Source organism: Lithobates pipiens, unplaced genomic scaffold (assembly GCF_037356315.1).
Source record: "Lithobates pipiens isolate NorthernLeopardFrog02 unplaced genomic scaffold, aLitPip1_a1.2 Scaffold_16, whole genome shotgun sequence".
Lineage (NCBI taxonomy): Eukaryota > Metazoa > Chordata > Amphibia > Anura > Ranidae > Lithobates > Lithobates pipiens.
The window spans coordinates 320,093,931-320,106,091 of record NW_027507748.1 but is presented as its reverse complement, the minus strand read 5'-3'; the positions used below and the strand labels follow the sequence as shown (position 1 = coordinate 320,106,091).

Here is a 12,161-nt window from a genome sequence, read left to right as displayed (position 1 = left end):
CAAGTGCCTTAAAGTGCTCAGTGATGACTAAAACCATTAAAGTGCTTCAGTGCGCCAAAGTGCTTCCCCACATCCAAGCTTCTTACCAGATGCACATGATCTCACAATAAAAGAGATAAAGCACAGTTTTTCAATCCACATTAAGGCCCCCTTCACACTGGGGTGGGGGCGGCGTCAGCGGTAAAGCGGCGCTAAAAATAGCGGCGTTTTACCGTCACTTTAGCGGCGGTATTTGGCCACTAGCAGGGCAGTTTTAACCCACCTGCTATCGGCTGAAAAAGGGTTAAAACTGCCCGCAAAGCGCCGCTGCAGCGGCACTTTTCCGGCGGTATAGCCGCGATGCCCCATTGATTTCAATGGGTTGGAGCGATTTAGGAGCGGTGAATACACAGCTACTTCACCGCTCCAAAGATGTGGCTAGCAGGACTTTTTTTACCGTCCTGCCAGCGCACCTCTCCAGTGTGAAAGCCCTCCGGCTTTCACACTGGAGTGAAAGGGGCCGGATATTTTCAGGCGCTATATAGGTGCTATTTTTAGCGCCTGAAAAACCCTGCAGTGTGAAAGGGCCTTACTATGCTGAATGTGAGCGTCTGACCACTGTTATTTGTTCCAGGAGCATAGGTGTGCGCAGCCTATTGCATTAGCGCGTGCACTCCAAAGCTCAAACACACACGCCTTTCTCTGCAGCTTCAGCTCTGGACAATAAATGAATGGGAAGTGCTCTGTGCTGAGCGGCTTCCTGTTCATTCACAAATGGAAGTATAGTAAACACATTTTACTATGCTTCAGCTATGAATTAACACAGTGAGTGAGTGTGGATTTACTGTTTTCATTTAGAAAAGGAAGGGGCCAGTAAATACATATTTACTAGCCCCTTCCCCCACTCCCCATTCTGAAACATCCCTCGAAGCAGCCAGGGGGAGAGGAGAGGAGGGAAGCCAGCAGCACTTCAGGGGGGGGGCGCAACACAGGGGGGGGGAGCCCAGGCAATAGGGGGAATCTGCACCACATGCAGTGATTAGGGTACACCCCCTGTGCACACCTATATCCAGGAGTTTATTTTTTTTTGAACATCTAGAAAAAAAAACACAATAGTATTGACTTTCAGCTATTATATTATGCCAGAAATGACCACTGTTGTTGTTCCTGCTTTTTTACAGGTCAGATATGCAAGAGATTAGATCAGAAATAAGTGAAGAGAGAGTGAAGCGACTAGCACTGCAGGTAAGTGATAAGATGCTGTATTTTGCTATGTCACGGACAGGGTAGTGTTTACTACTCCTTCCTTATAGTGGCCAGCTACTTCATTTTAATTTTAACAGGAAGCTGCTCTGCAGGCAGTTATAGTGGTTTCCAGGCCAGCTAATGCTCTAATTTTGTGACACTTTCCAAAACCATGTGGTAAACTGACCATCAGGTGTGTTTATGTTATTGTGTTATGAAGATGAGATTACATAATCTGAAAAGGACCCCACTGATATTGGTTATTGTGACATTATTAGCTTCCCAATGAGTGGCCTGGGCAGTCTGAAAACTCATGTGGGCGACTTGTCGCTAGGATCCCAAACAAGAATAAGGCAACTGGCACACAGAGTCAAACTCAATAATGAATTTTGAGCAGATTTAGCATTTGCATATGTTTGATGATGGTAAATGCTTTCCAAAAACTGCTTCCAAATCACCCTGTTACAGTGTTGCCAACCTACCAGACTGAAATTTACTGACACGACAACCAACATTTATTGGCACAGCCAAGTTTTTGCTGGCATTTCCAAAAGTTCCAAAATTACAGTTTTAAGTGCAAATTTCAGTATTTGGGCCACAAATAAGTATAATATGCAATTAGCAATGTGATTTAAGGTAATTCACGCAAAAAGCATAATTCTTATTTCATTTTCAATATAGTAAATAAGTGTCTCAGGGACAGGAAATTAGAATGGCCACACACACATGAAATTGACTCTCATAGTGACACTGACAGCAGTGTGCAGCAGCACAGATCAGACACAATGCGTCCCTCCTGAGTCACAGGGAAAGTCTCTCTTAACGCCATGTGGTCCCTTCAGTCCCCTCCAGTCCAAACAGCACTGAAAGTCCGGCTCCTGGCTTGCCTTGCTCCAGTCCCACAGCCCAGCACATGAGGCTCTGGCCGCTCGGCTCCCTTGCATCATGACATCACTACAAACGCTCAGGCAGCGTCTCTGCCAGACCAGCCCCACACCGGTACCACCAGAACACACTGTAGCAGACACTTTGATGGTCTCTGCTGGCTTTGGACCCAAGCTGCGCATGCCCAGTTTCGAGCCAAGCATCACAGCCATATTTTTTACTGCCAAACTTTTCCTCTTACTGGCATTTACTGGCAGAAGAAACGTGCCCATTTTTTACTGACTGCCAGTAAAAATACTGCCAGTTGGCAACACTGCCCTGTTTTTAATTTTCAAGGTTTGGAATGAGAAAATCCACGTCAAGGTATACAGGGATATAAAAGAACTATGATGTTGAGGGCCAAACAAAGCAAGTGTTCACTTTTTTCTTGTATTTTATACCGAATTTGTACGTGATCTCCACTTATCTTTTACTTGTCAAAACTGTAGCTTAAAGCCCAGTTGAAGCACTGTATATTATTATTTAGCATAATACAGTCAGGCAACATACATAAAAATGTATGTGGGGGACTTTTTGATTACTATTTGCTGCAGCAAAGGCTAAAATATTCTCTACTAATGTACAGGAGCATCACGTGGCTGCACAACACAGAATACATTGGTCGGTGTTACTTAAAATGTACGCACCCCCTGCTCAGAGACTCAACTAACAGTGCAACTTAAAGGTCCTGAACTAAAAACAGACCGGTCCGAAGGTGCACCTAATCTGCCACTACATGCAATGCTCCTTCATGGGTACATTTTCTGGAACATTCTGGTGTGAATAATGGTGTTCCTGTAACATTGGAGTTTTCACTGATATTCTGCATTATGTGTGTCAGATTAGGCCAGACTTTATCCCATCTCCCTTGTGCCCAAACAAACATGCTTTTGCAGGATTATCTATATAGATATTTCTATATCATAAATACATATAAAATAACACAGTATAGTAACTCTGAACTATCCATGTTTCTTCATCAGTGTTAAAGGCTCTATATAGCCCTCCCAGATATTCTGTATTTGCCATTTTCTGAGCAGCTCTATTGTACTTCATCATCGCAAAGGAGGTCACCATGACACAACACCAACCCTTCCAGCTTTCTAAGAATGGAAATAATGACACCGAAGCAACAAGCAAAGCCTTCATTTCAGTGGGACACTACAAAACACCATACCTCCCAACATTTTGAGATGGGAATGAGGGACATCTACAAACAAATGTATGTAGGCATGGGACACGCCCCCTGGTACACCCCCTTAAAGGAGAATTAACCCCCAAAAAAGTTAATCAAATCCACAAGGGCTTTTTTTTACCACTATGCCTTTATATTGGCTTTTAAAATGTACAAATGCAGCAATTTAGAATTTGGATGAAAGGTTTAGCACCGGGAAACACTTTTTGAAAGCTAAAAAGTGCATTTTATATACAGCTATATGGATCAGACCAAAATGAGGGACAAATGAGGGGGGGGAAGAGGGACAGAGGGACATTGCTCCAAATCAGGGACAGTCCCTCAAAATCAGGGACAGTTGGGAGTTATGCAAAACACAAACCAATATAATAATATAATAATTTAACATGAACCTGTGACCTCCTTAAAGCGGAGGTCCACCGACCATTCATTTATTTTTTTCAGCCATTCATACACTTTCATAGTTACAATATTACACTCACTTACTAGCTGTAATATCTCCCCCAATGTCTGGTTTGGCATAAAAAAAATGAAGTAATAATAATTGATGATGGCTGGTTCCATCTTGCTTGTGGGCTTTTGAAGCCCACAAACATTTATTTCCTGGATGCGGTGATTGCTGAGCTCCCAGCATTCACCGCTCATTCCCGCGCATGCTCAGTGTTGACGGGGGAAGCGCCATAACCTTCCAGGTTGCCATGGGCGGCGGCGTCGGAAGTTCCCACCCTGTTGTGATGGCAAAAAAAAAACAAGATGATGCAAAGCTCAGTACAGGGAGAGAGCAGCGTCACGCATCACTTCCTGTTTTACTGTTTTTGATCTCTCCTGTTTTTGATCTCTCTCGGCGGCGATCCGCACTGACTCCTGGGAAGGCTGACACTTAGCTCCCAGGAGACAGTGCACTGCCGGGGAAAAAGGATAGACACGCCTACTCCTGTGAGGGGTAACAAGCAGGAAGTGCCACTAAAAAGACCGATTATAAGGTAAATACAGCAGCAAAAAAAATTTTTTGTTCATTGGCACATCTGTTCAATGTACTAATGGGGTTAAGTTTAAGTGAGTAATTTGTGTGGACCTCCGCTTTAAACTTCTGGCGAGCGCCTAAATACACATGTGAAAAACATACTGTATGCAAGAGCTGTCCCAAACTAAACCAAATTGTGATCATACAATATGTAAGCACAAAGATATAGTATCTATGCCCAAATAAATAGTGAAAATATATATTTTCACTATATCTTTGTGCTTACATATTGTATGATCACAATTTGGTTTAGTCTGGGATTGATGGTTCTGCAACATGTGCTGAGACCTCACAAGATTGGTATCATCTGGCAGAACTGATTTTTTTCAGCCAGTGAGTTAGCCAATCAACTAATTAATCAACCAGTCACATGTTTTATCACAAATAGTATATATTTGTTAGCATTTTTAGTGATCATTAGCTATGAGTAAGCACTACATTTAGCGTGAAAGGCGTCAGCTGTTTTTGGTTCTGTATTACTTTGCTGTGACATGTACAGTGTGATCCTGATGTTCTAATAAAGGCATGAGAAGTCTCATTTGGAGTGCGGCTGTCTAGAATTTTCTACTCACCTTAATACTCATCTATACCCTGCAATACTCATCCATCCATACTCAGCCATACCCAGCTAAACTCAGCCATACCCAGTCATCCCACCCACACTCAGCCATACCCACCCATCCATACCCAGCCATCCACATCCATGGCTCATCCATGCCACATCAGTTTGCATCCATGCTACTACAGTGCCTCAAAGTGTAATTAGATAGTCGATTTAGACTTGAAATTTATGCCCCTAGAATGCCTGCTGGTGCTCCTTGCATGTTCAGCCTCTGTATGTGGCCAGGCTGTGTAAAAGTCTCACACATGTGGTATCCCCATACTCAGGAGGAGTAGCAGAATGTATTTTGGGGTGTCATTTCTTGTATGCATATGCTGTGTGTGAAAAATACCGTATATACTCGAGTATAGGCCGACCCGAATATAAGCCGAGGCCCCCAATTTACCCCCAAAAAAACTGGCAAACTTATTGACTCGTGTATAAGCCGAGGGTGAGATATGCCTGTCCATCCCTGTGTGTGTGTCCGTCCCTGTGTGTCCGTCCATCCCTGTGTGTGTGTGTGTCCATCCATCCATCCATCCCTGTGTGTGTGTGTGTCCATCCATCCATCCATCCCTGTGTGTGTGTGTGTCCATCCATCCATCCATCCCTGTGTGTGTGTGTCTCCATCCATCCATCCCTGTGTGTGTGTGTCTCCATCCATCCATCCATCCCTGTGTGTGTGTGTCTCCATCCATCCATCCATCCCTGTGTGTGTGTGTCTCCATCCATCCATCCCTGTGTGTGTGTGTCCATGTGTGTGTGTCCGTGTGTGTGTGTGTGTGTGTGTGTGTGTGTCCAGCCTACCTGTGTCCCGAGCCTCCGTCCCGTGCCTTGCCTCCTTGCCTCCGTCCCGTGCCGTGCCTTGCCTCCTTGCCTCCGTCCCGTGCCGTGCCTTGCCTCCTTGCCTCCGTCCCGTGTCGTGTCGTGCCTTGCCTCCGTCCCGTCCCGTGCCGTGCCTTGCCTTGCCTCCGTCCCGTGCCTTGCCAGGATCGCCTCGGCGGCCATTCTAAAATTCAAAAGCCCCGCCTCCGCCTGTGATAGGCGGAACACTGAATTTCCCAGCAGCCTGTGTTCCGCCTATCACCGATATCGTCTCATCCTCGTACTACGGACGAGGATGAGACGATGTCCGTGATAGGCGGAACACAGGCTGCTGGGAAATTCAGTGTTCCGCCTATCACAGGCGGAGGCGGAGAAGGAGGCGCGGCTTTCAAATTGTAGTATGTCCGCCGTCTGTCTGCTCGATACGCTGATCGAGCAGTCAGACGGCGATGACTCGAGTATAAGCCGAGGGGGGCACTTTCAGCCTCAAAAAAGAGGCTGAAAATCTCGGCTTATACTCGAGTATATACGGTAACCTGATAATAGGACAATTTTGTGAAAAAAATAAAGAAAATAACTTGAATTTGCAAAGAATTGTGGGAAAATGTACAACTTCAAACCTCACCGTGCCTCTTTCTAAATACCTTGGAATGTCTAATTTCCAAAAAGGGGTAATGTGAGGGGTATTTGTACTTTCCTGGCATGTTAGGGTCTCAAGAAATGAGATAGGCCGTCAGTACTTCAGGTGTGATCAATTTTCAGCACCATAGTTTGCGGACTTTATAACTTTCTCATCGACCAAATGATATACACCAATTTTGATTATTCTTTACCAAAGATATGTAGCAGTATACATTTTGGCCAAAATTTATGAAGAAAAATTACTAATTTGCTCAATTTTACCAGAAAAAGACTTTTTTTTTTTTACAGAATTTTCAGTATTTTTTGATTTAAAGCTAAAAAATAAAAAACCCAGCGGTGATTAAATACTACCAAAAGAAAGCTCTATTTCTGTAAAAAAAAAGGACAAAAATTTCATATAGGTACAGTGTTGCATGACTGAGTAATTGTCATTCAAAGTGTGAGCTGAAAATTGGTCTGGTTAGGAAGGGGGGTTTAAGTGCCCAGTGGTCAAGTGGTTAAATGAAATCACTTGGCAGATTATGAGGTGAAGTTGTTCACTCCCAATCTTTAATCACTTAAGGACCGTAAGGATTTACGACCAGGCCATTTTTTGCAATACAGCAGTGTGACGCTTTAACTGGTAATTGGGCGGTTGTGCGACGCTGTACCCAAACAAAATTGATGTCCTTTTTTCCCCATAACTAGAGCTTTCTTTTGGTGGTATTTAAACACCTCTGTGGTTTTTAGTTTTTGCGCTATAAACAAAAAAACAGCGCCAATTTTGAAAAAGAAAAAACAATATTTTTTACTCTTTGCTACAATATATAATATAAAACAAATAGTACACAAATAAAAATCAGTTCATGTCCTGAAAATATCAGTACTAAAACAGCGCTAAACAATAAAAATAAAGTCCCAAATAGCAGCATATAGATCAAAAAATGTGCGCCATGTGCGAATTTCTTTATATTTTATGACGTTTTGGAAGCGTTTTTGGCAGACGAACCCTGGTGGAGGACATTTGAATTGCGGTAGACAAAAGGGGGATTATTCCCTTAAAGGCGCTTGTTACGGTTGTAGCTGGTGAGTTTAACCCCCTAAGGGGATACGAGCTTCACGCGGTGAAATTCTAGTGCAATCCTGGTGGATGGAGTAGTTACAGCACTTTTTGATGAACATCATTATCACCCTTTCTGCACAATTTTTTTGATCTATATGCTGCTATTTGGGACTTTATTTTTATTGTTTAGCGCTGTTTTAGTACTGATATTTTCAGGACATGAACTGATTTTTATTTGTGTACTATTTGTTTTATGATTCTCTTAATTTTAAATAGCTGCTGCCCTATAGACCTTTGTGATTAATTCGATAGGTCATATTTATTATATATATCTTTTTACTATTTCTCTGAATTTTTGGTCTGCTGAAATAGGCGCTGAGTGGGGTACTGTGGGCCTACTTTATACCCCTTTTGTTTATAATATATAAGAAAAAATTTGAAAAAAATGATTTTCTTCATCAGTTTAGACTAATATGTATTCTTCTACATATTTGTGGTAAAAAAAAAATCACAATAAGCTGTATATTGATTGGTTTGCGCAAAAGTTTGGCATTTTTATCATTTTTATTTTTTTTACTAGTAATGGCGGTGATCTGTACATCTGGCCCTTTGAGGGCAACAATAATGCTGATGCGGCCCATAATAAAAGTGAGTTTGACACCCCTGGACTAGGGTAACAAAGCGTGTAATTTTTGTAACTTTTGTCTTGTTTTTGCAGATAGAGGTTGAAAACCTGAAGAAAATATCATCATCCTAGCTGAATTCTTGGGCTGGTCCCGCAAGCATACAAAATGGTCTGTTGACATCAGTCACCGGTGTCAGGTCTATACAACTATACAAGATACATACAGCACTTCTGTATGCTTTATTCAGAGGAATGACACTATTTGACGTATTGAGATCAGAACATGTGAAACCTCAGAAATGAAAAACGAATAGCATTGCCCCCCAAATGTTTACCACATATTACAGTCGTTTAGTATATTTGATTTAATTGTTTCTATGTATTTCCTAAAGCCACATGTCAATAATGGCCCATTTTGGTTCTTGGCCTTCTCCTAGAGTTGCCACCTCATCCCTTTAAACCTGAACACATATTAATTACAGGTTCTGAGGCTAATTTAATGCGGATAAGTGAGTTTAATTACCACCTTAATCTGCCTCAGAACCTGTGTAATTAATATGTGTTCGGTTTTAAAGGGGTGAGGTGGCAACTCTACCTGCTGCCATGACCCATCAAGACTTTAAAAAGTGTTGGTTCAAACTCCACAGCAAGACCAAGTACCAACCACAAGATAAACCACTGTCCACCGACAAAGAAATAAAATATGTTCTGCTTTCCCTTTATCTAAATGGATTGTTTGTGTTCTCTTGCAAGTTTTAAGGTCATTTTATTTATGTATGGTTAGTATTGACATTGCACCTAAATATTAGACTACATTTGGAGTGCCATGTCACATATCTAAAGCTTAATATAGAAGTGGCATGTTCAAGTGAAGTTGTTATGTCAAGTATTTTTGTATGTTTTGGTATTGTAAGGCCAAATGGAAGCTTTATTTTTAATGTATTTGTTGCACATGACTTGTCACATGATTTCCGGTGCTATACAAATGCTTTGCAGGTGTTTAGTTAAGCCACTCCAATGTATATATCTAAGTTAGCAAACCCATGCCATGCAATACACACTTGTGAGCATACTCTTGCCTAGACCCACTGCCTGATAGTAAGGCTGGCCATACATGATCCAATTTTCTTGTACAATTTTCCTTTAGATTTACCAAAACCATATGATTTGAGGTCAAACCTAAACACTTTGAATTTGTGTGCAATCAGGCAGGCCATTACACTGTTAAAGATAAATCAGAAGGAAATTGTATAATGTAAGGCCAGCCTTTAAAGAGGAAATAAACTCTGCCAAAAAAAAATTACCCCTTCCCTGCAAAGTAAAGCATAATGTGCTAGTATGCAGCAATTTTCCTTCCTTCCTGTCTATTTAACAGAAAAAAAAGTGAATTATAAGCTTTCTGTTTCTTGCCTATTTGTCAGATGTCAGACAAAACAGGACGGGAGGTGGAAATCCTCCCCCCCAGTGGGCGCACAGGGGTTGATTTATTAAAACTGGAGAGTGCAAAATCTGGTGCAGCTGTGCATGGCAGCCAATCAGCTCTTAACCTCAGCTTGTTCAATTAAACTTTAACAAAGTAACCTGAAAGCTGAGTGGCTTCTATGCAGAGGTGCACCAGATTACAGTTCCTATCAGAATAATCTTGAACTGTTCTGTCTCCATAAATTCAAATCTGATTGCTTGCTTTGTGTTACTGTACTTTGCTTATCGTCAATTATCTTATCTTTAATTTCTGTACTGCCTTATAGAATAAAATTTTGTATGCTTTTTGGTTACATTTCCAGTACAAAAATATCAAAAAAATGAACGCTTAATCTTAATTTCTGCAACTCTTGCAATAACCTATTTTTAAAAATACATTGCTTTTTTCTCTCTTTTTTTGTTGTTGTTGTATACAGCACATGTCTATCATCTTTATCTTAGCCCACGTACACACGGTCGGAGATTTTGCCAACCAAATCCGTCCGATTTTTCCGTCGGATTTAGTCCGACGGATTGTGTCCGAAACTGTTGCATACACACGGTCGGGCCAAGTTGGCGAAAAATCCGATCTTTCAGAACGTGATGACGTAATTTCGTTACGATTGGACTACATTCAGGCTAGTAGCCAATAGCTTTGATGTAGGAATTTGATCTGAGCATGCGTGGCACTTGGTCCAATGGAAATGCTTTACACATGATTAGATTAGGTCCGTCCGGCCCAGTTGGTCGGGAAATATTTCCAACATGTTGGAAAATTGGGTCGGATGGAGAGTCGGACGGAATCAGTCCGATGCATACCACACACAGTCGGATTATCTGACGACACGGTCCGATAAGACTCATTCCGACAGATTCTCCGACTGTGTGTACAAGGGCTTAGAGTTACTCTCTCTGGGATAATCCTATTGCCTCCTTGCCCTTCTCTCACTGCTGTGATCTGCCCAGTGGTAAGCAGTGTTTACATTGTGGGTGTCCAACCTGTGGCCCAACTCAAAATCGTAAACTTGCTTTAAAAATGACTTTACACTTAGTGAACACTTTTTTCGGCCAAAGAAAAATCTGACAGTGTCTCGTTATGGATTTTAAAGCTTAAAGTTCCGCCTAATTATTATTATTTTTTTTTAAAGCCAGCAGCTACGAATACTGTAGCTGCTGACTTTTAAAATAAGGACACTTACCTGTCCAGGGCGCCCGCAATGACTTCAAGCTAACACGTTCCTTGGCTCTCAGGTGGAGGCTCGACTAGCGACTCATGCTGCGCGATCCCACTGGTCCCTGCTGTCTTCTGGGACCTGTGTGTCTTCCAGAAGGCAGCGGACGCGGGGGGGGGGGTGTAGAAGGCGCCAGAAGTGGTGTGCATACCCGCAGGCAGCTTGGCTATCTATGCCTGAAAGTGGGAGAAAAATACCTGTATTAGACAGGTATCTGCTCCCCCCTTCGCCCTGAAAGGTGCCAAATGAGACACCAGAGGGGGGAGGATTCCGAAAAGCAGAAGTTCCATTTTTGGGTGGAACTCCGATTTAATACGTTTTATGTTCCCAAAGAAAAATCTTCCACTCTTCACAGTCATGCCTTGTTCATATCATCAGTTTTTGGCAGCACCTATATTTGTGAGCAACTATTTTCAAGGATGAAGCACACGAAGGGCAAAATTAGAACCAAAACATGTGATGAGCACCTTGAGAATTGCTACTACATCCATTAAACCAGATATTGATGCGTTAGTTTCTCAAAAACAGTGTCAAATTTTGTATTAGTTTTACTTAGATAGGTACATTATCTATATCAGTAATTGTTAAATTGTTATGTGCCCGACATTTTCTGCTCATCAGCTGTCCTTATTGTTAGTGTATTTTATGCATGGCCCAGGATGGTCAAAAGGTTGGACACCCCCCCGGTTTACATCTTTCAGTGTTCCCATCCACCCTCTAAAAAGTTATTCATACACTGAGTCATAGAAAACAATGGCCTTGGCTTGCTTATGGTTGGTTCGAGAGTATGCATAACATTCCGGAAGATATGTTGAATCATTTATAAATGAGGTTTTTATGGTTTTGTTTTTTTGTTTTTGTAATCTTTTTTGTAATATCCAATTTGCTGCTGCATTGGCTAGTAAACCATTCATGCCTAAAATTATGGTAACCAAAGACTGCAGGCAATTGCAAGTGTGCCATATAAGAAAAAATATATATTTTTATTTGAACTGAGAATTTCGACCCCTCACAAATTCAATGTAAAATGTGCAATATTTTCAATAAATGTACATTTATTTATTTAGATTTGGTGGTTAAGTGTTTTGTATGTTTCAATAGTATTGTAAAGCTAAATGTAAGCTTACATTAATGTATTTGCTACAGTTTGTCAAAAGAGTAATATTTTGAATCTGAAAAACAAATTCAAGTTCTTACTGGACTTGAAACGAGATGCAAAGGGCAACTTAAAGCGGAGGTCCGCCAAATTTCTTTTTTTTTTAAGTCAGCAGCTACAAATATTGCAGCTGCTGACTTTTAAAAGAAGGACACTTACCTGTTCAGGGCATCTGCGATGTCGGCACTTGAGGCCGCCCGTCCCTCGGTC

At 41.7% G+C, this 12,161-nt stretch overlaps 1 protein-coding gene across 1 annotated transcript in view; it reads left to right on the top strand.

The window, feature by feature from the left end:
* SH3D21 (SH3 domain containing 21) overlaps positions 1-11,863 on the top strand; it is a 173,010-nt gene extending 161,147 nt beyond the window's left edge. The window contains exons 17-18 of the mRNA XM_077481693.1: positions 1,161-1,224; positions 8,196-11,863. Coding sequence (XP_077337819.1) covers positions 1,161-1,224; positions 8,196-8,234 — 103 coding nt within the window. The 3' untranslated portion in view covers positions 8,235-11,863. The remainder of the gene's footprint in view (positions 1-1,160; positions 1,225-8,195) is intronic.
* Positions 11,864-12,161: the final 298 nt, after the last annotated feature.